General features: G+C 36.6%; 1 protein-coding gene across 12 annotated transcripts in view; it reads right to left on the reverse strand.

Annotated features, from left to right (window-relative positions):
• The window catches only part of HERC3 (HECT and RLD domain containing E3 ubiquitin protein ligase 3), a 99,979-nt gene that overhangs the window by 28,605 nt on the left and 43,824 nt on the right, over positions 1–27,550 (reverse strand). For all 12 annotated transcript variants that reach the window (XM_023528434.1, XM_023528430.1, XM_011356299.2 and 9 more), the window contains 15 exons: positions 26,781–26,872; positions 25,872–26,002; positions 25,146–25,306; positions 23,193–23,269; positions 19,436–19,560; positions 17,925–17,984; positions 15,538–15,649; positions 14,945–15,134; positions 12,990–13,153; positions 12,749–12,862; positions 6,748–6,771; positions 6,569–6,658; positions 5,216–5,386; positions 3,427–3,570; positions 1,762–1,928 (listed from right to left, as the gene is read on the reverse strand). In XM_023528434.1, coding sequence (XP_023384202.1) covers positions 1,762–1,928; positions 3,427–3,570; positions 5,216–5,386; positions 6,569–6,658; positions 6,748–6,771; positions 12,749–12,862; positions 12,990–13,153; positions 14,945–15,134; positions 15,538–15,649; positions 17,925–17,984; positions 19,436–19,560; positions 23,193–23,269; positions 25,146–25,306; positions 25,872–26,002; positions 26,781–26,872 — 1,822 coding nt within the window. The remainder of the gene's footprint in view (positions 1–1,761; positions 1,929–3,426; positions 3,571–5,215; positions 5,387–6,568; positions 6,659–6,747; positions 6,772–12,748; positions 12,863–12,989; positions 13,154–14,944; positions 15,135–15,537; positions 15,650–17,924; positions 17,985–19,435; positions 19,561–23,192; positions 23,270–25,145; positions 25,307–25,871; positions 26,003–26,780; positions 26,873–27,550) is intronic.

Consider the following 27,550-nt stretch of genomic DNA (forward strand, 5'->3'; position numbering starts at 1 on the left):
TGAAAAACTGTCTGGCAGTTCCTCAAAAGGCTAAACATAGAGCTGCTACACGATCCAGTAATTCCACTCATAGGTATGTAACCAACAGGAATGAAAACTTATGTATACACAAAAACTTACACAAGAATGTCCATACAGCATTATCCGTAATAGCCAAAAAGTAGAAACAAGCCAAATGTCTATCAACTAATGAATGGATAAACATAATGTAGTATATACATCCATACAAAAGAATATTTGGCTATAAAAAGAAATAAAATACTAATATGAGTTACAACATGGATGAACCTTGAAAACATACTGTGTGAAAGAAGCCAGACACAAAGGACCATATATTGTATAATTCCATTTATATGAAATAACCAGAATAGGAAAGCCTGTAGAGACAGAAAGTAGATTCGCAGTTGCCTAGGGCTTGTGGGATAAGGAGATTGCGGGGAACGACTAAGGACCACCAGGTTTCTTTTTCAGGTGATAAAAATGTTCCAAAATTGTGGTGATGGCTGCACAACTCTGTAAATAAACTAAATGTCACTGAATTATATACTCTAAGTGGGTGAATTGTATTTGAACTATATAACTCAAACTAATATTTTTAAGGCTCTGGGAGATGACAGAAAAATAGATACACTGTTCTCTGCTCCTAGTTCCTGGCACACAGCTCCTAAAACCCTTGTATATTCCAAAGTGGTAAGAGCACTAGGAGCATCCTGGATGTGGGCTGGTCATAAGACCAAGCTGTGATTAGGAGCTTGGAATTTTCAGTCCCACCCCCCACTTTCTAGAGAGGAAAGAGGGGCTAGAAATGGAGGTAATAATTGATCACACCTATGTGAGGAAACCTCCATAAAACCCCAATAGTAGGGAGTTCAGAAAGCTTCTGGGTTGGTGAACATATCCACACACTGAGAAGGTGATGCACCCCAAATGCACAGGGACAGAAGCTCCTGCATTCAGGACCCTTCCAGACCTCGCCCTATTCATCTGACTCTTCATCTGTATACTTTATCATATCTTTTAATAAACTGGTAAACACGTTTCCCTGAGTTCTGTGAGTTGCTCTAGCAAATTAATCAAATCTGAGGAGGGGATTGTGGGACCCTCTGATTTGTAGCCAAATCGAAGAGAAGTTGTAGATAATCTGGGGACCTAGTACTTGTGACGGGAATCTGAAGAGAGGTGATAACAGTCTTGTGGGGTCAAGCCCTTAAACTATGGGATCTGACACTATCTCCAGGTAGACAGCGTCAGAATTGAGTTAAACTATAGGATACCCACCCGGTGTCATGAAGAATTGCTTGGTGGTGTGGATGAAAAACCCGTACTTCTGGTGGTGACCAGAAGTGTTGTGTGATAACAATGTGAGAGTAAAGGAGACACACAGAAAAGAAGCACAGAAAGAGGGGAAAAAATGTACTTTTTTAAAATACAGGCCCCTTTTTCAATATTTTCTCGCCCTGCATTTCTGGACCATGACAGATCTCGAAGTCCTTATTTTTTGTTCAGAATAAGGAAAACAGAGATTAATTTGTATTCCTGGGCAGCTATGACTTCCCTTTTCTTTTTTTTCCTTCTGCCCTTAGAGTGACGGACTCTAAGCGAGTAGCTCTGGAGCTATGCCTTAAAACAGCATACATGATAGAGTCTGACCATATGGTTCAATAAACTCAAATGTACACATGTGGTGTTTGCAACCTTTAATCCCTGTGCCAGGGGCAGCCAGAGCAGTTCCCCATACCAATCTATCTTTTAGCTTTGTACCTTCCTTCAGTGGGTGACAGCTCCTTTAAGTCATCCAAGCCAGGCTTTACATTCAGTAACTTCTTATAGAGAGCCAACGGAAAGTGGAGATCGACCACAGTGGAGTTGTAGATAGCTAGTCCACAGGTTATGCCAATCAAGTGAAACCAGTTGTGCTCTACAAAACACTTTTCAGAATGTATGCAAATATGTTAAAAAGAAATGCAGTGTTTGCAGCCCTCGAAACAATCTGCCTTTTACTCTAAAATATTTTAAGCACAAAAAAATAAAGATCTTATTAATATTTAGTTACGTTCTCAGAGAAGCACATCCCTGACAAAAATCTGATTGTCCCCAAAAGATATAATATAGACAAAGTTAAGCATTTATAGCTCATCTAGTGATACAGAAACAGTTTATACAGTCATTCACCACTTAATGACAGGGATGCCTTCTGAGAAATGCATCAGGTGATTCTGTCCTTGTGAGATCATCATGGAGTGCACTTACAGAAACCTAGATGGGATAGCCTCCTACACACCTAGGCTGTATGATATAGCCTAGTGATCCTAGGCTACAAATCTGTAGAGCATGTTACTATACAAAACAACATGAGATTAAATTAAGCATTAAGAGAAAAATGCAATAGACACGGTAAACACGAGATGTGTGAGGCCACTACTATAGTAAGACGGCATACTGTTTTACAGCAAACATTTTTTTAAAGTAGAAACAATACTCTAAAATAACGCTAAAAAGTACAGTAAATACATAAACCAGTAACATGGTTGTTTATTGTCATCATCAAGTATTATGCAGTGTACATAATTATATTGCTATACTTTTATATGATCAGCAGTGCACTCACCAACGTGAGTATGTGTTGGGCTACAATATTACAACAGCTACAGTGTCACTAGACGATAGGAAATTTTCAGCACTATTATAATCTCATGAGGCCAATCTTATGGGGCCACCATTGTATATGCAGTCCACTGCTGACAGAAGCATCATTATGTGGTGCATGACTGTCATCATGTGGGCAATGCTGTCCAATAGTACATTCTTCAGTGATGGGAATATTCTATTCTGTGCTCCCCCATGTGGCAGCCACTTGAAATGTGGCCTACAACTAAGAAAATGAATCTTCAGTATTAATTTTAATTAAAATTAAAATTTCAATGGCCACATGTGACTAATGGCTATCTTTTTGGACAGTGCAGATGTAGGGAGAAAACTCTGGTAGAAAAAGTAGTAAATTATAGTCTCGTTGAAATTAGAATGCCTCTTTAAAACTTAGCTCTCCTATTGAATTTTCAAAAATAAAGTGTGTTTATTTGTATAAGTAATCATACACATACTATCATTGTTATTAAAGTAAGACATTTGACTACTACTTTCCACATGTAATAAAACCAATTTCTTTATCATACTGTGCTCTTTTCACCCTTAAAGGCTAATAAAATTTGGATCTTACCTACTAGAAATGAAAATGGGGCTGAAAAGAGACAAAATGCACTATGAAAAACGAGCAACAGGTGAAAAACGAAGACTAGATACATTATTTGGACATTTTAAATTATTTCCTTTCTTATGCTTTCTTTTTCAAAGTCAGAAGTCTGGGAATTGGCCTCAAAACAAAAAAAGTTTAATTCTATCCATCTAACTTGCACATTACTAACTCACCGTATCTGAAAACCACAAGAGATTTGAATCCTGATAGTAGGTAAACATTCCATAGATGGGATTCAAAAGTTCTTTTAACAGTAAAAGAAAGAACTCCTTTGTGACACCACCAGCATCCACTGCTTCTTCACCATCGAAGATTACCTTGAAATAATGAAAGCAGATTTAATACTTCAAAGAAATCTTTGGTATTTTATCTTTTTTCAGTGAATTCTTTCCAAAGCAAGGACAAAGGAAGGGAGATATAACAGAGGATAGACTGATGCAGTGAAAACTGTAAGGTGTATCTGTTAATTATTAACAAGGCACTTAGAAACACAAAATTTTTACTAGATACTTCAAGGGATATAAAGAAAGTGAGAAGTTTGCCATATGTCCACTGAAATTTTTTCGTCTATTCAGGGCAGTAAGGTGAACACAAAAGAATCCATTAGAGAACACATGTTATTTTCAAAGAGTCAAATACATAGAGAAGTAACTCTTCTGGCACATAGAGAAAGGCAATGATTAACCTGGGTAAAGAAAGGGGCTCTTGAAGAAATTGATGAATATGGAAAGGAGGAGGACATTCTAAGTAGGTACAGACCTGAACTCTGTGAGGGGCTACAAGCAGGCCTATAAACAGACCCATAATGGGGAATGCTGGATCCATGATGGTCATCACAGTAACAACTACAGCAAACTAACATGAGTTATTGAGAGTTTGCTACAGGCCAGCACTTAAACTCTATCGATCTAATTCTCAGAGCAGCCTCATGCATAGGGATTATTATTATCATCCCCATTTTATAGGTAAAAGCTCAGGCACAGAGGTAAAAACAGCATTTGAGAAAGCTTATCCTTGTAACCGAGTTCAAGGTTGCCTAGAGCAAAACGAGAGTAAAGGTGGGGACACTAGGATTTCCATTATATGGATGCCAGCAGAAGACTTAACTCGAACCTGCTACAAGGCAAGAACTGTCTCATTTGCATTACTGATTGAAAATGGGGCAAAGAGAGGCCCCTCTGTTTGCAATATCAAAAATATAACCCAGAAGTTCTGGGAGAATTTCTAGGCAGATTTATGGGACAGATGGTACTTATTGGACATTTTGGAAAGGTTGACAATATCATGGAGACCATCAGTTTCTTGCCAATTATGTTTTGGAAATGAGTTTACAACAGGATTGAAAACAGAGATATGGAAGTCTTCTGAAAGGAAAGATAAATGACTTAAAACAACTGCAAATAATTCACTATTATTAACACCTACTGTATATCAAGCACTGTGCTAAGCTCCAGGAATACAATAAGTAGTAACACAAACATGCAGTCTATGAGGAAACATAACGTCTTAATAATTTCAAGGTACTAAGAGTGCCTGTCACAACAGGCCAGCAGCTTTCAAGATGATTTCACTACCTTTCTGTTCTCCTTTTTTACCTTCTTGTCTGAAATCTTTGCCATCCAAAGACTTCCTAGATGCTCGCTTGACAGTTTTACTAGCTGAAGCTTTAGTTTTGCTGTTGTTTGCTTCTTTGAGGTAGAGCTGGAATAGCTACACTGAAGACAGCAGACAAAGAAAGCCCTATAACACCTTGAGTAATCCACTGGAATTTTTATCTGATGTTACACTGAGATGTTCTGTTTGGTGATTTGACAGAAGGAGGTGATTAAATTCTTGTAAAATGAATGAAAGAAATAATGAATGGATGTACTCCACAATTTTAATGGTATGATCTTTGCTTCTTCGTCAACAGTTTAAAGAAAACCTAGGAAGGTATTTAGAAGAATCTACTGAAAAGCTCACTTTGAGAGGCTTTTTCAGATCGATATCAGAATGAATGCTCAGCTCTCTTAGAGCATCACCAACAAGGTTGTTCCTGCGAACGTGAAGGACCAGGAAGGGGCTTCTGGCCAGCAGAGGCTCCAAGGTGAGAAGCATGAAGACATTCTGCAGATTGGCTCCGTTGACCGCCACCTGGAATGGACATCAAGAACACAGTTAGTCAGAGTGCACCTGTGTGTGGGGACAGCAGCCAGCTGTGCCCTTCCACTTGGCGTGGGTGAAGAGCAGGCTGACTGCATCTCTATTTGTTCTTTATTTTCCTCTTAACTCTTCCAGTTAGATTTTCTAAGTAACTCATGTTTACAAAACATAAAAATCTTTCTAATCTGAATCCAAAGAGATTAATTGAAAGTTCATGAACCATGTGATCCATAACCAGTTTCAAGCAAATGATTTAAGCTGATTAAGACTGAAATGATATCATAATAGAAGAAACATGATAAGGAATGGGTGAAAACCATGACTTTAAAAATGACAGGAAAAGAAACCTAATAATCACTTGTTAAATGGTTTTCATTCTTTGAAAAATGTCAATTTTCTCTGGAAAACCTTTAAATTGTCAATATCATAAATATATCACTGTGAAAACAGATATATATATATGTATAGATATACAAAGAGATGAATGAAGTTATATATCTACCAACAGTAGGATTGGTAGATTTGGACTGGTAATCTGCAAATGTCTTTGCAGGCTTGTCAAAATCTATTTTATTTTATAATAAAAATGTGTATTTAAAATAAATCTTTTAACAAGTTTTTATTCAATAAGGAATTACCAAAATCCATTTAATTATCTCTCTATCTCTATCAGAGGACAGCAGACAACTGGACCAGATCTACCCTGTTGCCTGTTTCTGTACAGCTCTTGAGCTTGCAATGGTTTCTACATTTTTTAATGTTTGAAAAATAATTGAAAGAAGAGAATTTCACATGTGAAAATATCAAAATTCAAATTTCAGTGTACATAAAGTTTTATTGAAATATTGCCATGCTCATTCATTCACATATTGTCTATCACTGCTTTTTTGTGCTACGACAAAGTTGAATAGTTGAGGTGGACTGTATGGCCCACAAAGATTAAAATATTTACTATGTGGCCTTTTATGAAAACTCTTGCCAAACCCCAATCTATGTAAATGGGCATTTACATATATTATATTTGACATAAAATTACTGAAAAAAGTTATAATTGTTCTAACAGTTAGAATGAAACTCATCCAAATATACTTTCTCTTATTAGTAAAAATTACAACTGAATGTGTAGGTTGAAAGAAACGATAAGAAGAGGAAGTAATTTTTAAATTGTGATACCTGCATCTGTAGTTCAGCATCCGTCTGCAACATTTTGGTCTTGGCTTGGGCATCAAAGATGAAAGGGTAGGAACAAAGTGTTACAGAATCCTAAATAAAACATGATTGGCAATATTGTAGTATTTCACAGAAAATACTGCTGGAAAAATATATAAATAAATTTAAAAAGGATCATTTACCTGTATTATAGATGGTCTAGCCTTCTGTGTAGAAAAAATAAAAAGTCTTATTTGGATTGCAAAATCTGAATTTTTTACCCTTTACAAATATGAAATACAAATAACAAAACATATAACCTATCTGACTATTTGGCCATGAAACTAACCCCATTTGAATAGCTGACTGGATTTTTGATGAAATAGACCAGATGTTTTGATGGACATAGAATGAGAAAGAAACTAAAAACAATCTTTAAAAATTTTTAAAGGACCCTTATAGACCATTTAACTAACTTCATAATTCACAGCATTAATAGAATTCTCTTTTACAGAAGAAATCTAACTCTAAAACAGGAACTCTAAGATCTTGGCTTCAGAGGTTACTTTTGTTGAGTCAAGTAGATAATGCAAATTTCATTTATTTGTCAGCATGATACATTTCCTCCGTGCGTGCGCTCGCACGCACAAGTATACACATGCACACACACCTGCCCCTTGAGGCTGTTACTCTTAAAAGAAAGCAACTATTTAGAAAGCTGTCCCTGACTCAGCACTTAGGCCAATGTTTGGCCTACAGAAGACACTCCATCAATATGTGAATAAAATCTGAATAAACTTTTGAGGAGAGGAATAACATCAGATAAAAACAACCACAAACACATCTAAGAGGTACATTAGTTTCATTTATTGGGGGGAAAAAAGAAATCTCTTCTGAAAGTTTTAGGTTATGTCGCAAGCATTATTCATCAACAATAGAAACAAAAATGTCAGCAATAAAGATCATGCTGACCTGTAGTAATATTTCTCTAACAGAAAACCATGGATTTAGTCTCAGAGATCTGAGAGTGCTATATGATTTTTTTTTTTTTAGTTTAATGGTTTTTAAATAAATATCCTAAAGAAAATCAATAAAAACACATTCTGAATGACCTGCTTATAATGGTGTGTTACCACATAATTTGCATTTATTTTAATTATTGCATTGGTGCCACGTCATAATTAATTGTCCAAGACTTATAAGAAAAGCAGTCTTCCTTTATAAGTGATGCATTTTCACCCAGGAAAGAGCCAGAAAGTCCTGGCCCTCTATGTAAATGAAGGTTAATAGCAGCTAGAAAGAAAGAGAGCTGAGTCATCCCAGGGTGGGTAGCATAAGCCAGAGGACCTCAAGCCCCAAGGCCTGACAGCAAGCAATACGGATCCACAGTGCAAGGGAGGTTTGGTTTCCAGTAAGACATTATTGCTCATCACATTAAATCACTGAGGCTAATTTGTATTTCACTGATTTAAGAGTTTTGTTTGTATTTAATTTATAAATTTAGTTCAGTTTGATAATTGTTTAAATGGTATATAAATAAGAAGTGTATACTACCTCCTCTTATGTTTGTGTATAGTCATATGAAATCATTTAAAAAGCAATTAAAATCCACCCTGTTTATCTTTTAGAAACAGGTTCTTTTACAAGTCTTGGAACATTTTCCTAGACTGAGTAACACTAATCAAAGAGACAATTCCTGTCCAGTGAGACAAGGTATGAAATCATGCATATATAATCCATGCTAATTTGACTCACTCTCATGCTACATATCTAATTATTTTGAATTTAGGAACTGAAATCACTAAAATAAAAAACACACACACCATAAAACAGCACTGTACAAAGTTGTCTTCTAGTCTAAGTACCTATAAAAGGCATGAGTATCCCAGGGAAGTAGACTTTAAACTGGTGCCAATATTTAGAATTTTCAAATCTTCCTCTCAGAAGAGATTATTTTGTTCTAAGCATTAACAGCTTTGTCTGTATTTCCTGGCTCTCCCCAGTCCCACTGCAGTTCTTTGACTCTCTCTGACACCTTCTCCCTGAATCCCTTGCCACAAGTCCTCCCTGCTCCCCTTTAACACTCACCTTCTCCAGCTCCTACTCCCTCCCAGCTCTCCTCACCTGAAGCCCTCCCTCCAAATCCTGTTGAAAGAGCCCAGTTTGGAAGTAGACTGACCTCTCTTTGGGAGGAGAGGAGTTAAATTGAGGGCAGGGTTACCATGCCCTTGGTTGAGTGGGTTGGCTGGAAAGAAAGCCAAAACTACCTCAGAAAGGAACCAGAGCCAAGGTCACAGAGATGGTGGTCCAGAAGACCCACTCCCCAGGGAAGGACCATAGTGCCAGCTCTAAGGAAGGTGAAGAAGGCTATTCAATCAAAAGCAGCAGCAGATCTATATGAATTATACATATATAAATTTTTTATAAGTGTGAGTTTTCATATTTGAAATATAATAATTTAATTTCGCCTATTTTTATTTTGTGAATGGTGAATATTTAGAAATGGTATTAATACTGACATTTCCCTATTACACGAAATAAATACTGAAACAGCCATGTTATGATTTTTCTTCACAATTGCTTTCCCAACCTAGAAGGATGCACATGAACTGGTAAGATATTGATCCCTTCCTGAGAGGATGCTTGTCCTGGGCTGTCCATCCCCTAAAAATGAGTCTCATGAACCTAAAGCTAGCAAAGTACTGGTGGGTCACACTTCAAGTGTTCCTTCTTGAAATGGAGTTACACTGTTTGACTTCAGTTCCTTTTTTAAAGTATATGAAATAGAAGCAATGAATAAGTACGTGGTACAGAACTGGAGAATTTGGAACATCTTTTCCTTTTTTTCAATTTCAAGTCAACATTTCCTAAATGTGGCTGTGATTGAGGAAAAGAGGCATTTCACAAACACCTGTCATGCCAAGAAAGAAACACACAAGCCTCTGCTATAAGGCCTGCCTGCCACCATGTGTTGTTATGCTCACCATGGGCAAATCTAGCTCCTCGCCATCACTGAATGATGAGGCAAAATAGCTGCCTCCTCTCACCCATGCACCATATGGTACCTGGAGCCAAAACACTGCACCCATGTGATACATGTGGCAAGATATCAAATTGACTCTAGTTTTTATTTTTGAAGCATTTACATTGTATCGCTGACTTTTTCATTTGTCCTGCCTTCTATGGGAGCCCATAAAGTCACTAATTCTGTGTGTTATTTCATTTTCAAGTAGATGATGGCAGTTTATGAATTGAAATATACAAGCCACTACCAACTCTTCTTTAAAATGAGCAAAACTTGGCCAATTTAGAACATTCCTTTTGTACTCCATAGTCCTTTGCATGCATTTATTATATTACTTTGTAATTCTTTTTTCACTGATCCCTCTGCACTGAACACTCTACTGAGGCAGCCACCATGTCCTGAACCTGTCTCCATCCCCAGTGGCTAGTAGGCACACGACATATATTACGGGCCCAAGAACTGCTTACTGACAAATAGTTATTGAGGCCTTATATGCCAAGTAAGGCTTTTCCATGCTTTCTCCCATTTAATTTTCACAATACTATTATAATTCTCATTTACAAATGAGAACACTAGGCCTATAGAAATTAAGTAACTTGCCTAGGTCACACAGGTAAGTAAGTAGACCAGAGGTGAGACTTGAACTCAGCTCTTTTTGACTAAAGCATGTACTCTGCACTATGTAATATACTGCGCCTCAGTTACTATCAAGCTAAAAAAATTTAATACAAAAAATCCATTTGTGTTACACACACACACACACACACACACACACAACAAGGAAACCCTGCCATTTGAATTAACATGAGTGAACCTGAAGGGCATTATGCTAAGTGAAATAAGCCAGAGAAAGACAAATACTGAAATACTGTATGGTATTACTTATATGTGGAATCAAAAAAAAAAAAGCGCCAATTGCACAGAAACAGAAGAATGAAGAATGGTAGTTTCTAGGGGCTAGGGTTGGGGAGATGGCGAGATAGAAGTTAAAGGGTAAAAACTTTCAGTTATAAGTTCTGAGCAGCTAGTATATAGCATGGCGAGTACAGTTAACAATACTAATTGCATACTTTAAAGTTGCTAAGCAAGTACATCTTAAAAGTTCTCATCACAAGGAAAGAAAAAAGATTTGTAATTATGTATGATGACGGACAATAACTAGAATTATGAAGATCACTTCCCAGTGTATACAAATATTGAATCATTCTGTCATACAGCTGAAAATAATATAATGTCACATGTTGATTATACCTTAAAAGAGTGGTTAAAAAAAACACGAATTTATATATAACATGGCTTTAGCAATTTAGGTGAAAATCCAAGATACTGAGAAATTTAAACTTCAATTTCTGATAGTACTGCATTTTATACAATAAAAAATTTCCATAGAAATCACAGAAGTTTACATAGTAATTTCACTTAATTTTTCACAAATTTTTCTATAATAACTACCTTAATTACTGAAGAGGAGATGAGCATCTGGTATTCAAGACCTGTACCTTGCTTAGCAAATGTTAAGAGAAAGGAACTATAAAAAAATTGTAAAAGTTGCTCATTTAAGAACCTCTACTCAGAGATTACTGCAGTCATGATAATCTATATTTTAACACCAGCAACTTCTTTTTCAGTGTCAAAAAGAATTAAGGTTCTTTAGAATTATCTTAATCAACATTAAGTTGGAGAAAGGGCAGATTAGAAGTCAGAAGAATTGGCTTTTATGGCTAAGTAAATTAGTAAAAAAATTGTTTAACCTCTCTGAGTATCCATTCCCTCATTCAAAAAGTAGTTGGCCTAAATAATTCATAAGGCTTATTTCAGCTCTTAACATTTTATTATTCAATGAATAATTACTTGATACAGATTGATAAACAGAAAAGTTAATCTTTTTACAATTTCTAAATTAGTGGGTGAAAACAGAGCATGTTAAATTTCCCATGTAAACCTATTTATAAGACTCTAATCCATTCTTATTGGACAGTATTTTGTTCTTTCAAGGTAATTATAAAATCTTATTAAGAATACAATGTTGTATCTAGCATTGCTCATCTATTATTTGACAAAGTAAATAATCTTGCTTAGTTAAACAAACCTATTTAAATGCCTTGCTCTTTTGGAGAGCACTGCTCACCTCCAAAAACCCTACAGGGAAAATACTGCCTAAATGTTGGTGATAAATCTGTTAACTGGCAAGAACTCGCCTCGAATGTATCCGCTGTGCATGGCTTCACTAGCTATTATAACCAAATTATCATTCTGTTTTCTGACATAACTCAAATTTACACATACTCCACAGATGAGGAATCCTAAAAAGCCCTGCATATATCCCAAGCCAGTGCAATCAAATGGAGCAGTTCTTGCCAAGTCAAGGGAAACAGGCAGGTATCCATACCCAGTTACCTGGATGGCATGTCTAATATACAGTGAGAACTAGGTCAGGGATATGTGACATTTTCACAAACATAATCCTAAATCAGAGGTGGCCTACATGGTTCAGGCAGCTGACATAAGACGACTGATGTAGGATACCATTAGAAGATGATAATTAGTAATGCCAAAAGCAAGCTGCAGTGGGGATTGTGGCATACATTAGCCTAATCTAAAGAGCCACTATTGAACTCCAGCCAACTAGAAAGACAGGTCATGTTGCTAGATCTTCCAAGTTTCAAGAAAAGCTAAAAATTCACTTCATGTGTCTTGACTTTTTTCAATTGTGATTAAAAAAAAACACATAACACAAAGTTTATCATCTTTAAGTATACAGTTCAGTAGTGTTAACTATATTTACATTACTGTGCAACAGATCTCCAGAATTTTTTCATCTTGCAAAACTGAAACTCTATATCCATTTAACAACTCCCTATTTCCCCGCCCCCAAACCCTGGCACCCACCATTCTACTTTGTTTCTATGAGTTTGACTGCTTCAGATACCTTGATTTTTTTAATGTTGACAATTAATTAAAATTTATACCATTCTGGGTAACTATACATTTATGACTCCTTAAGACCATTTTTGATTACTTAAAGTACTTCAAAGTTTCAAGAATGCAAAAGCCAGTGAATAAAACATAGGTGTGACACTAACACCAGTCAAATTACAAGGTTCAGCCGTGCGTTCCTCATCTTTACTTTACTATGAAAAAAGACAAAGCTGTAAGATATGCTTTACATAAATTCTTACCATGCCTGCTTGATGCAAGAACCACATGAGGTAGTCTTCCTGAATGTCCACGAGACTGGAAATCTCAGGAATGTAAAAGGTATCATATTCCACATGTTTCACTTTAAGATTTACCTGATGAAGAACAAGGACAACTAAGACCCAGACGACAGAAATACGACTTCCCATAGAACAGCTCAGTAGGACATCTGACCCTCCCATCTATTCGCCCCTCTTCCCACTGGCTCCGTTCTATGCTCACCTTATATAACTTTTCCAAGAGCTTAAGAGCTGCTGTAATATAATTGTTAAACAGTACAGGAATTAAGAATGTCTTCCTTCCTCTCAGTAGATAAACTACTGCACCTTTATAGAGGTTTACCAGCTTCATAAAATATTTCGGGCATACCTGAGACCACCAGTTATCTTTAGAAAGAAAGAAAAGACATATTTCAACACATAATCTTGATCAAGTATTTGTCTTCTGCCTATTAGCTAAAAACCACTCCAGCTAGAAAATAAACATTAGTCTAAAATACAGTTCCCCAAAATTGATTTTTAAAAGAATCCATTAAAGCATTTCTGAAGAGAGCAGCAGCTGTACAAGAATCCCTGGAGCTTTTTTTGCAAAGCATGATCTGGTTTTTTCCTTCAAGACTCATTCGGAAGACTAACCTGAAAGTTCAATTCTGGGGAGTACATGTGGACAAGATGCTAAGGCACATATTTGGGGCAGGAGCATTCATGTATCCTACTCCTTTCAACCCTCTTCTCAGCCACCACACCTAAATCCTGTACCAGGGATGTAAACAACCACACGCCCCAGAACAGCACCAATATGACAACCATTCCTTCCTTTCAAGAGGCCTAATTAGTTGAAAAACTACTATTTCTGCTTCTCATTAAACAATGCTTTCTCATAACCTGACAAGAAAACTATAGCACTGACTTCTACTTTGTGAGAAATAAATTCAGCCTTACTGAAATATTTAAAAGATTAAGTAATATGATGTTTGAGATTTTTAAAAAGTATTACAGAAAAAATAAAAAGGTAGTGGTGGGGGAAGAGATAAAATAAAAAGGGCAAACTACTGATAACCGTGAATTTGTGTGATGGATAACTGTAGAGTGTTTTCTCTACTTTGAGGTATTCTTTTAAGTTTAAATTTCCATAATTAGAAGTCGAAAACAAATTAAGTGTAAAACCAAACAATTCTGATCTCTTTGTGCCATCCTACCTGAATAAATTAAAATAAAAAAATAAAAATAAAATGTAAAAGCCAGGTACTATATTCCTTCACAGATTGCCATCTCTCCACCTATTAGAACATCTGAGAAAATATGCCCCAAAGGGCTTTTGATCTTAAATGAATAATTAAGGGCTAATATATTTCCAGGGCTTTCATTATTATTTCTGTTTTTATATCTTCTGCAAAGGTGGAAGCAATATAAGCCAGTATTCCATCCTCAGGAACACAGGTCTCTTACTCATGGGGAGACCACACTCAAGTAACATCCTAGTCCACAGGGAATGCAGAAGTTACTGAGCTGCAGTGAACACCTAAAAAAAAATTACCAGGAGAAAAAGAAAAAAGGAAAAAGCCAGGTGACAGACTTCCTGCACTTGATTAATAAAAACATCTCAGGCGCTACTCCCATAAGAGACACTGTCCAATTCACTGAGGAACGGAAGGTTCTTATCTCAGCAAAGTGTCCGTAGCCTGCAAAAATCAGTGTGGACTCAACTGTCCTAAAAAAGAAAAACAAAACAAACATCTGGTAAGTCTCCACTAGGTAAATTGTCTTCCTCTCCTTTTTTGGAGACCTGTGTACCACCAAAACTGTTCATTTCACTCCCACCCCCTAAATTAGGTATAGAAGTAAAACTAACCGATGGACATTAATTTTTCAGGCATTATTTACTAACAAGTGTAGGAGAAAAAAAATAGTTTAAAGTTGGATAATATAACTTTGTGAATATTTAAAAATCAAGATTAGTCTGGCGTGAATCATTTCAAATAACTGAAATAATGGCTCAATTTGTACAAATTACAAATATGGCTAGTTAGAGATTGACGGCAAAGAAAGAAATATTTAAATGTTAAAGATATTAAATGGCAAAAAATAGATTCTTGGTTCTCAAGACACTGAGAGCCAGCGGTCACACCAATAAAATAAAAAGCAGAAAAACACTGGTATTAAGTTTAGCAAATTCACCTAATACTTTGCTAGGGTTTGTATCCAGTCGCAGAATGGCCATAGCCAAGGGAATAGTCAATGTTACATAATACTTGGAATCCTGGAGCAGGGGAAACTCAGGCAGTATTAAATAGATTCTCATAGCTTCAACATCTGGTGGTGAACTTGACAACTGAGGAATCAGACAACTTTCAAAGCTGTTTAAGATCTGTATAAGAGAAAAGAGTATTGAGCAATTCAAACATATATGAGATCTAGTTACCTTATCTCTAATTTATACACTATTTGACAGATTCTCAACTCTCATTCACTTGGGATACACTGAGGACCTCCTATGAGCCAGGCGCTGGCCTACGCCCTCCAGATACATCAGTGAAAAGAAAAGCCAAAGACCCCTGGCCATGCAGACCTCACACTCTGGAGGGGCATTTCCTTAGAACGGTTTAGGTCAAAAAGAACGCTAAAGGTAGGTCAAATTCCCAAAATGAATATTTTACAAAGTTAAGATTTATACAAGACTTGCCTTTTCATCTTTTTTCTCTTGAAAGTTGAATTATAGCAATGAAAAGATGCCTTTTTAAACATATGCTTTGTCAGTGTGAAGAACGTACCTGTTCCAGAATCATGGAATGCTGAGAGTTCATTAACTTCTCAAATAACACTCTAGTTGAGTTCAGGTCAATCCCAGGGATTCTGGGACTGGTTTTAAAATGTTCATCAATTCTAAATGAACAAAAACAAAAAGGTGCATAATAAAAGAAAAATAAAGCAAACACCCTGACAGGAATTATAAACAGGTAAACAAAATAGCTTGTCTATACTGATCAGATTTAAATTTGACCTGGCGGACAATATGCAAAAAGATATATAAAATTAAAAAAATACTACACTTTGGGGAATTCTGATGAAATAAATGTCTCTAGAATCCTTTTTTCAAGATATTCTTAAAAATTTCAAGTCTTTTTTTTCTTTGACTCAAAATTCAAGGATCATTTTAATTTGAGGCCATTTTGAAGTTTATAAGCAGTGTTATTTCCCTGATTTACTCTTAATTAATTAATTCCCTGTGAGAGCTGGCCCACTCATCAACAACTGGCAAGTGGAACCTCTTTGTTTAAAGCTTTCTTAACAAAGTATTTCTTTTTTTAATCAGATCTACAACAAATGCAAAGTTAACGTCTTTCTTAGTTATCACAAGGGATACAATTAAATTCACCCAAGGACTAATTTCACTGCTACTGTTTTTAACTTCCTAGCAACTAATCATTTTTCCAACCTTAAATAGTCTTAGGCCTTTTAGAGACTCAGAGAATGTCTCTTTTAAATTTCCACTAGAGCATATCACTAACTATATCTATTAACTACAAAAGAACCGTCTATTACAAAACAGGTTTCTGTTTATGAGTAATGAGCACATTAAGAAAGTCTTAACACCCTCTGACAGCTATGTTATAATTTGTAAAAATGTAAGTAGAGTTTCTAACTTTTTTAGAAATCATAATTATATGTACTGGAACCTAAATGATCAAATCAAGAGGAGATGCTTGGGCTTTGTTGGGTCTTCCTTGCTGTTCTAAAAATAAATCTGCCCGAAACATAAAATTTAATTCTGGTAACCCATATGCAACCTTCCATATGCGTAGATGTAATTTTGCTATGCTGTTAAGAAAAAGAAAATACAAAAAGAAAAATTTTTTTACACATATTTATGCTAGTCTTCATTTTAATTGGTTTCCTATGATGCATTCTACATAAGCTGGAGGAGCAGGACTCTTGAAATAGCATAGCTGTCAGTTCAAAAAAAAAGTTTTACCCACAGCTCGATAGAGTCCACGATACTAAGGATGGATAACCTAACAAACCTGGCCAAGAGCCATTCCCAATTTTCATAAAAGCTGTCCTCCTAGAACAAGGTTGCTCAGCCTCGGTACTATTGACTTTTGAGGCTGAATAATTCTTTGTTGAGTGGGTGGGATTGTGAGATGCTTAGCAGCATCCCTGGCCTTTGCCAGTAGTACATCCTCCCTCACTGTAACAACCAAAAAAATGTCACTAGACGTTGCCAATGTCCCCTGGGAAGCAAAACTAGCCTGGCTGAAAACCGCTGTTCTAAAAAGACCAACATCAGCACAATCCAGAAAACTTTACGCAGAGGAAAAACTAAGTATTGACTCTGAAATGAATTGGACGGGCTCATTCCAGCTGCCCTAGTGATAAAAGTAAGTGACTTAGCGATCTCTAACTGTAGCTGAAGGGAGTTTCTGAAGTGACCTCTTGTAACCCAGTTAGAGATAGACATAATTCAAAATTGTGTGGGGATGGAGGAGTGAGATTCACGTACAGAACTGAAGTGTAAGTCTTCTTAAGATTTCATTAGCCTAATCACTGGCAGAAAAGAACTAAGAGATGGTCAGGACTTAGAATCACCAAAGATCGAAACCCATGACAAGACCCTTCTGCTACATCAGGTTCCCGAGAGGGATATTTGCAGAAGGGATAAGGCCAAGCCAAAAAACACTCTACTTACTACCTGGGAGTTCAACCCAAAAGTAATTTCCTGGTAAGCTGGGCTGGACCTAAGTCAAAGAAGCCCTAAAGTCTCTGTGGTCCTTCCTTCTAAGCTCACCCTTTTTGAGAAAAGTAAAACCTATGAAGAAGCAAACCAAAGAAACCAAGGAGATTATTTAAAGAATTAAAAATTTAAGGATAAATACTATAAGCATGGTGGGGGTAATAATATTTTAGAATACCCTGGAAAATCTTACTTTGGATTACACCGACTCTTTCTGAGATATAGCCTCTCTCTCTCTGGTGATCATTGCCCTTTCTGATGTCCTCTCATTCATCATTATTAGGTATTCTGATTTCTGCACAAATCATCAGTTTATCCACTGACTCAAGGCCAACCTCCACCAAAAAGAACAAGTTTTTCACGGCCTTTGCTGAGTTAAGTATTTTCATCACATACAAGTATTTTTTAAGACTCTAAGTCACTTACTTTTTTTCAAGAAAACTTCCATTCCAACAGGCTGCGGAAGATAATATCTGTACAACACCACTGTTCAGAGAGAAAAAGGGAGGAAGCCTTTAATAATTACAAATAAATGGTTATTTAAGCATCGGCAATAGATTAGCCATCTATTCTAGGATTTCATTAATAGCAGCTCTTTCTTAACCAGAAAAATGTACATTTGCTTTAAAAAACATTTTGTCACATCTCAAAATGGACAAGAACTTGTTTTCTATAAGTCATGTTAAAATAAAAAGAGTATAAAATCTACTGAAAGAAAAACACAACTGCTAAGGATCTTGAACATTCTTCTACCATCAACCATCCAAAACACTCCCCACCCTCACCTCCAAACATGAACACAAACTAAAACCATAAAAGCTGAGCTATTATCTCCCAAAGAAATTACCTTTGCAAATTAATAACTGAAAATCATTTCCTTCTATTTTGTTGCCCATTTGAGTAAAAAAAAAAAAATGAAAATAAGAGAAATGAGTGTTTATTCCTATGAACTATTTTCCCAGATTCTGAGAAAATAGCTAGTTTTCAAGGATGCAGAGTGAAATTGCATGTCACGCGTTTTATTCAGTATAAGGAAAAGGGATGGAATGAAATACATGGTTGAGGAAGGTGCTGCAGTAACCTCTGTTAATCACAGAATCTGGGTCAGGAAAGATCTTTGGAGATCACTTCTTCCATCCTTTCATTTATAAATAATAAAACTGAGAAATCAGCAAAGTGTCATGGTACCAGCAAAGTGAGGGTACACCCTCCCCACCCCCCCAACAGGGAGTCTAGTCCCCTTTCCCCTGACACCTTCTGGCCTGAACTCCTCGGCACAGACACCTAAAGTCAGAGGAATTCTGAGAACAGCCATGAGCTGCTCTAGGGCATTCCTGACCACCCTAGTGTACCCCAAACTGCAGGCTCCACTGAGATCGACACATAAAGCCAGGTGTGTTATATACATTTCTGGGAATGACTACCACTTAGTGCACAGTGAGTTATTCATTCCCAAGAATGAGACTCTACAGAAAAACAGAAATGTTGAAGAAAGCCTATAAAAATGTGCTTAAAAAAAAGAAAACCTCTCCTTTAAGAATAAAATAAACTTGATAAAAGCCTTCAACCCTTTTTACTATATTATTTTTCTCTACTTGACAGCGAATTACCATCTCAACTAATCATTTTGAATGTGAAAATGCTAGAAATTATTCATATTAGGCAAGATAAAAGCTGTCTTAGATTTGGGATGCAGTATGCACATGACAAAACTCTTGGGGTCAAACAATAACACTGAGCTTTCTTAGCAGAGAGGCCAACTCAGGGCCTCATTAGGATTTTTAAGATCTGAGCAAGACAGGTTGAGGATATGATTCCCTAATATATGAAACACCATTTATATTCATAACCTCAATATGGAAGTAGGGAAAATCACTAAGCTAGAAGACTACAGTACGCTTTTGGAAAAAATAAAATGAAAAGAAGCAGTCACATACTTGATTGTATTTGCATTGCTGTGTTCTGAGAGTTTTTGTCTCCAAACTGCTATGGTTTCATCATTTATTAAACTAGTGTAATGTGCTTGGTTCACAGTCCTGAAGTCAACAGCAGGAGAAGAATTCTGGAGGATTAAATGTAACAGTAAAAAAGAGAAATTATGTAGGATGGATCGTTCCTCCTCTCCTTCTCCCGACATACTCTCCACTTTGTGCTGCACTTACTGCAGGAGCTGGGGTGCATTGCCCAGATGCCCCCACCCTTCAGAATGGAGGCATTGGCTCCTCCAGCTTCTGCGAGTGTAAGCTTCTGACAGCTCCTAGCTGGGCTGCTAAGAAACTGCTTCGCTCCTTTCACATCGCATCCAATGGCAGGTAGAGAGAGGTGCTAAGGACAAGCCCCTTTGCCTCAACTCAGGACTGGCTGAACAGACATCCCAACCTCAAGCTCCTGACAGATAAGTTCGACTTCTCCTTCTGCCCAGCCCTGCCTCCTTTACCCCCAAGTAGATGCTGTTCTACAGCACACTCCCTCAAAAGCTTTCTGAACATAAATCTCAGTCTCAGAGTCTGCCTCCCAGAGAAACCAACCCAATTTGATTTTTCTAGACTTCTTTTCCCTCAACTCTGAATCACTATAACATCAAGGCTTTCAAAGTATTAATTATGTTCACTGAATTCCAACAAAATGTATTATAAAAAAGTCTAGTTATAATCTACACTGCAAATAAACTACAACAACTTAATGTCTCTTAATTTCTTGCTCCAAGTATATAGCTACAAACTTATAAGAAAGGCGGCAAAAAGGACTTGTCGATAATGGTCTTCAGAATTCCAAATGCTGCCCAGCACTGTGCATCCTTTATTCAGTGAGATTTTAAAAACAATATAAGCACTTTTATTTTCTAAAATTCCTTTCAACTGATTTCCCCCAAATCCTATTCCTGATCTAGATCTAAGAAAAAGCTGAAAGTGCTTTATACTTCTTATACTTGTTACTAGAAAAAAGGAAAAAAGTATTAAAGCATTCATCCATCACTTCAATGTAGGTGCATCTCTCCTTTGCACATACACATAAAAACACAACTTTCAAAGTAAATTTTCTTGGTTTTTCCTGTAGTTACGAGTTAGGATATCATTATAAGGGGAAAGGAGGAGGGCACATAACAAATCAGAGATGCTTGCCAAAGTTTTCGATCATCTGGTTGATAATTATTTTACTAAAATGATCACGGACATCTATGGAGGAAGTAAAAGTCATCTTGAATTATATAGAGAAAAAATTGTAAGACAAAGTAGACACTTTAGCACACACATACAAGACTGTCTCTTCACCCTGAACCGTTGTTGTTACGGGAATTTTAATTACTTTCTCCATTCAAGAAGCAGCTGAACATAAACTCTAACACATACTTGTAATAAAATACAGTCATGGAACTATTTTCTCATTTTTTACTGTATGTCCAATAAACCACAGATGCCTTGGAATATAATTTCAGAAGCACCTAAAGACCTAAGAAAAAGCATCAGTTTTCCATGCCTTCTAATTTCATACAGGCCAAAAAGGGAAAAATGGTCTAGGACAGTGTTTCTCAACTTTGGCTACACTTTAGATCACCAGAGGTTTCACAAATCCTGGTGGCCAAGTCACACTCTAGACCAATTAAATCAGAATCTCTAGAGGCATCAGTGTTTTTTTAAGGCTCCCAGGTGATCTCAATAGGCAATCAAGGTTGAGAATAATTGTCCTAGGAAAAAGAGAATTATGTCACCTAATAGGCTTTGAGACAGATACACACATACAAGCCCACACTCTCACATACAATGCCAACTACATTTTTCTTCTTCTAGCCTATCCAGGGAATAAGATGAAAGGAAAAAGAGAGGCTATGGTGTACCCTCACTAAATTGCCAAACCTAGAATCAAATGTAGCAAAGGAGTATCTGAACATGACTCTTCCCCTCGCTTCTTCCACCTCAGACCTGGCATTAATAAATGAGTCAGTATTTTACAAAACTGGAGCCTGTTGCTATACAGATGCTTTTTCTTGGTTCTTTGATTCTTCAAGTAATATGGTAACAGGGTAAACACAATTTGATCAGTCTCTGTCTCTAAGCAAAGATCTATGGTTAACAGTTCAAGTATAAAAGTATATAGGTTTCAGTTTTAAAAAAAGAGCAACACCTTCCTAAGTATTATTCTTTTTTAATTTCTTTTTTCTGTTCTTACATTTTTAATGCATACCACTCTTAAGTTCTTAAACTTTAACTTGCCCTGTTTCACTAACACTACACTACTGCATTTCCTTTTCATCCATGTTTTGCCAGTTCCAACAATGTTAATTAATTAAGTTTAAAATTCATATGTCAGATAACATATTTGTAAAAGAAAGGAAACTAAGTTTTATGTTGAACTGCCCAGGAAAATGAAAGTTGGATAATATTATTCAAGTCAGTTTCTTAGGAAAATGAATACTTCAAACACTACTACTTGTGGGCAAAAAGTTACTAACCTGCAGAGATTCAGTGCTTTTCATACTTTGCTTTATTAACATCTTAAAGAAACGTGGAATAATCTCGGCTTTCCTCAAGATTTCTCGGTGAAGCACTAAAGCTGGGCTTAAAATAGATCTAAAGCCAGAGTTCCAAGCCACCCCAGATGGTAGCACTAAACAAAACCTTCTCCAAGCTGCTGACCTGGAAAATATCTAATTGTCAGTTTCCGCTGGTCCAACCTGCAGCCTCGGGCTCCATCACAATCCTGTCTACCAAAAGCATAGAATTACACGGACTAGAACGTAAGAACATTGCATATCTAAAGATGGCAAAGTATCAGACTAATGAGGAGAGTCTCCAGGACTGAAAGAGCCCTTGTCTCCACAGATCCTCATCTTCTTCCCAACCAATTCCGAATCCTTTATCATCACCAACACCCCTTTCTTGCTCCTCTAGGACAGGATAAGGATTAATGCATCACATATGGATAGTCCTCCCTAAATGTTTGTTAAATAGAAGAAGGGCGGGTGAGGGAAAGATGAGGAGAAAAGCGTAAGAACAAGGGAGAGGGTGGAGGCCGCAAAACAAATCTGCGGTGCTGATTTTGGTCCAATTTCTCTTGTCCAGGAAGAGAGCAATGAACTAAATCACTGTCGCAGCTACCTGCACCACATTCTCTTGTACCTTTCAACCAGGAAAAACACTGAAACGTCATTCTTCCTGACTTACCACTACAGTGATGCAGGAGACAACACAAGGGAAATTTTAGTGTGGTGCTATGAACGGATTATAAATAAGAAAGGATATCTGCATATTGGGGTATCTCTTTTATATTTAGCATATATTCAATCACATCAAAGAAACCCACTAAGTTCGCGAACACCAAGCATCTGTTGCTACTTCATGGGAAAGGAAAAGAAATGGAAAGTCGAATAATGCCAAAGTAAGCATGGACTCTCCAGGACTCCTTAAATCTCTTTTGTAAATGAATGTAAATATAAATAAATAATTTTAGATTATAAATTAGAACTCTATGATTAAAATACCAGAAAAAATATTGGCACTTCAAGGGAGCAAAATAGAGATAATGTCTTCAGGGTTTAGTTTGCTTATTTGGTAGAAAGCAAAGACAAAATTGGTAGAAACAAAGAGTAACACTGCTCTCATGTAATTATTAATTTTTCCAGATAATTATTTGTTAGAATAAATATTGGTTCACCATCATTCCACCCCCAAAATAATAGTCAAAAGAAAATTTTACCTCATATTTGGAGCAAAGTACAAAAGTTTGGTCTCCTCCAGAGAAGATCTGCTTAACAATATGATATTTAAAGCGATCTGTCAAAAAAATTTTCAACAGCATACTTTTCAATAATTAAAGTTTTTCCTTGATCCCCTTTTCTAATATTCTGAAATATGCTTCAGATGGTTTCCTATAAATTTTAATTATGTCAGAGAAGAAACCTCTCCTGGCTCTCTTCCCAGGACTGTTTCTACTTCAATTAAAAATAAATATATCAAATGGTATCTTCCACTCTAACCCTTCCTCTGCCCCTTCCCCAAACACCAGATAACCTCGACTTCATTTCTATTCTTCATTCTAACTCTGTCATGCCACTGACCTGAAATATAAAACGGTCACTACCATAACTGATAACATATGCCTAATATGAAAGTCAACATCTGAGTGTGGTGCTCCCTAGCCCCTTTGGGATGAAGCTTGCCATATCATATAAGAACCTCCGTTTACTACTCCCTGCTTCATTTCCCATCACACTGTGTCCACGGTGACACTCTAATATCATTACATTGCTTTTATTTCTATTATACCACACTATTTCACATCTCTCTGCCTTTTCCTTCTACCACCCCCAGCGCACACTGAATGGTGCCTTCTAGAGCATAATCTGAACAGAGCTCCTGGAATTGCAATTCTGGTACTCACCACTGCCCACTCCCCCACAGTCCTCTACCTGGCTAACTCCAAATCATCCTTTAAGACACAGCTCAAACTTCCTCTAACTGGAATACTCCTTGATGCCTTCCTCTGTGCTCCCATATTACTATGAAGGTTCCTAAAACCACAGTATTTACATAATAAATTGAAATTTACCTACTTATAAAATCATTTTGGCAAACATCCTAGCACAAAGTTATGGTCAATAAGTTAGGTTATAATGAAACTTCAAAAATTGGTGGTTTCAAATTGACCTATAAAAAATTTCAGTGTTTAAAACTGGTATGCTTCTTAAACATATTCATTCCTATCATGAGTATAATGCCTTGGAGAAAAAGAAGTTTACAAATGACAGAAGACACAAAGCCATTCTTCTACTTCGGAACATGACCAAAATGAAATTGTTGTTCATTTTATATTTTAAGTTCCACTACATTATTAGATGCTCATATATTCATTCCACAAATATTTATTGAGAAGTTTGTGCCTAAAGTTTCTTATAATTCAGTAAGGAACTTATGACTGTTATTATTAAAAAAGAAATCTTGATCAAGCCACAAGTGTGTCAAAATCTAAATTAATTATCAAATCATGCTTCTTTTTAATGGCTTTCCAGCTCCATTTTGGTGTCTAGATTTATTATTTCAGGTCATTCACAGTGGGTGACTGCCTTATTTAGATTTCCAATGAAATGGAATTGTGCTATTTAACTATTTTTCAAGAGAAGAAAAAAATGTTATGACCAAAATAGCAATAATAGCAAGGGAAGTAACACAGTACAAGCATTAAGAGCACAGGCTTTATATTGAGGCAAACCTGGGTTTAAATCCTGCCCCTAGAATCTGTGAGATCTTAGGCAAGTTACTTAACTTCCTTAGGACTCAGTTTCCTCATCTCCAGAATAAGGATAAAAACCATTACTTCTTAAGAGTTATTTTGAGTGCTTAGCACAGTAATAGAACTTGGTTAAGTAGTCAATAAACATTAACTTTCATTCTTAGCAACAATAATTAAAACTTACATACCACCACCAGGATCCTTAGGGCCAAAACAACATTTTCTGCTTTATTTATTCTCTAAGGTCTCAACTATAGAGTCTCATGCGATAGTTAGTACTCAAATATTTATTGATTAATGTTAAAAGAAAATACTTCTTATTCATTCCTTCTCAAGGTAAAAGATCTCAAGGTAAAAAAATCTAAACAATTGTTTTAACCATTTAAAATATCATTAAATTCCAATGAAAAGCACTCTTACCAGCTCTGGCTGAAAGCTGGCCATTATGGGCGGCCCAGTAACCCTTCACAGGAGATGGGCACTTAACATTACAAGTGTGTCCAGTTCCTAATTGACCTCTTGCTCCACAACCAAATGCATAGATGAGTCCAGAAGAAGGCACGAAGGCTAGTGTGTGTTGTCTGGGGAAAAATAATTAAATCGAAAATAATTACTGATTATGGATAGAGACTTTTAATGTCCACATGTGAGCACAGCAATTCCTAGGTGTGCCCTCAGAAAGCCTCCCCATGTTAATATGTGACTCTTTTTTGCAATGGCTGGCTCTTTATAATACTATCCTTCTCTGATGCTCTAGGTCTTGGGGAGGATGGTAAGACTTAAAAAAGAGCTGGATGGCCTGCTGCATTTGGCCTTTAGGATGAGGAGGAAGAAGCAGGCTGGACCAGGCAAAATTTCCAAGAGTTCTTTGTGGTTCTCTCACGTCCTTTCTTCACATGTCTTCCCCATATCCTGCTCCTCTTTATCCCAGAAGAAGCCTAATGTCCTCATGTTGCTTTGCTTATCTAAAACCTTTCCTTGCCTCAAACTGCTCTGATCTCTCTCTAAACCTTCACCATAGTTATGCATGCAGTTAAAACTTCTTAAAATGATGATGGTTACATCTAATAACATTCTCCATCACTACAAAGACAAGCCCTATTTCTGGGTCTTGATAGATACTAGGAAGCTCTTAGGGGCACTCACCTGCCACAAGCAATCTGAGTTACTTCACTGCCCATCAGCTCTAGAACTCTTCTTGGATTAACCTCATCATTCATGGAATCATGTCCAAGTTGCCCACAGGAACCAGCACCAAAGGTAAAAACACCTCCACTCTAATAAGAAACAAACACCACATGACTGCACTGTATCATTGAGTTTGAGTACACTCCTCTAAACCTTCTGTATACAAAATCCATATCACAATGGTCTGAACAGGAACACTATGCTCACTTGATACTTGGCCAAGATCACTTCTTTGGAACATTCATTAAATAGAAAAATAATAAAAAAGAAACTTAAGACTACATCTTTATGGAACAAAGACAGCACTGCTCAAGGGAATGTGTGACATTTATAAATTCTGAAAATTGTTTAAAAGTATAGTGATCTGTCAGGGAGCAAAATAACCACAAAAAAAAAAAAAAAAGAGAAACAAAGAGATAGGTGAAATGAGATGACTTTGCATTATCATTCACATAAAGGAAATTAAATGTTCCACAAACTTTCTGTTAAGTAAGATATATTTTTAAGAGCTGTACTTGAACAAATACTAATGCATTAAAGTGAATCTGTAATAATATTTGTTTGACATGACAATACATTTTCATTCTCTCTAGATGTGACTGTTTTAGAAGCAAAAGAAATAAGTTCATCGTTTTAAAACATTAATTACATTGCGGTTTTTTACATAGTTAAATGGCTTTTTTAAATGAACACAATGTTGCTACATATACTACATTTTAAGGTTATTTATATTGAATTATTTTTTAAACACCATCATTACTCTTTCTAAAAAGCACCATCAAAAATAATTATGTAATGATAATCACCCATGTCATACCCAGCACCAAAGCATCACAGAACAAACCAGAATACTCCAGAATCCCTTACTTTTGTGAGGACTGCCGTGTGTTCTTCTCCACAACTAATATAGACAACCTTTTGTGTTCGTAAGAGTTTCACATGACAAGGAGACTCACGATCTAGAATAAGATAAATATCGGAATGTCACTACTGTTTGCCCTTGAGATGAAATATACATAGCTATCTTAGCATGAATTTTGGGTCCCCCCTGGATTCCTGACTCACATATTCAGCTTCCTGCCTGCGCCTCCACTTGGATGTCATTTTTAATATATCTAAAAACTAACTCATGGTTTCCTCATACTTCCCAATTCTTCTCACCAACCCCAACCACATACACACACAACAGACATACACACACGCACACACATTTTTCTTTTTTCACAAATGGCATCCTTATCCTTCCAGTTTTTCTTCTTTTTTAAACCATGCATCAAACAATGAGCAAAACCAATTGGTGTCATCTTCAAAACACATACAAAATTCGTTTCATTCCCACTACCTCCAAACTGGTCTTCCAGCTTTCCCCTGGACTCAATATAGCCAAACTCAAGTTAAATCAGTCCTTTCCTCAAAACCCTCATGTCTTCCCCTTTCACTGAGAGAAGAAGCCAAAATCCTTACCCTGCCCTACCGGGCCCTACACTGCCTCTCTGACCTCCAGCTCTGCTAACTCTTCTGAGCACACCATCTATCTTTCCGCATCAGAGCCTTTGCTAGGCCTGTGCCCTTTGACTGGAACATTCTTCGCCCAGATAGCTATGTCTCATTTACTACCTGACTTACTACAGGGCTCT

This window comes from Pteropus vampyrus, unplaced genomic scaffold, assembly GCF_000151845.1.
Source record: "Pteropus vampyrus isolate Shadow unplaced genomic scaffold, Pvam_2.0 Scaffold25, whole genome shotgun sequence".
Classification (NCBI taxonomy): Eukaryota; Metazoa; Chordata; class Mammalia; order Chiroptera; family Pteropodidae; genus Pteropus; species Pteropus vampyrus.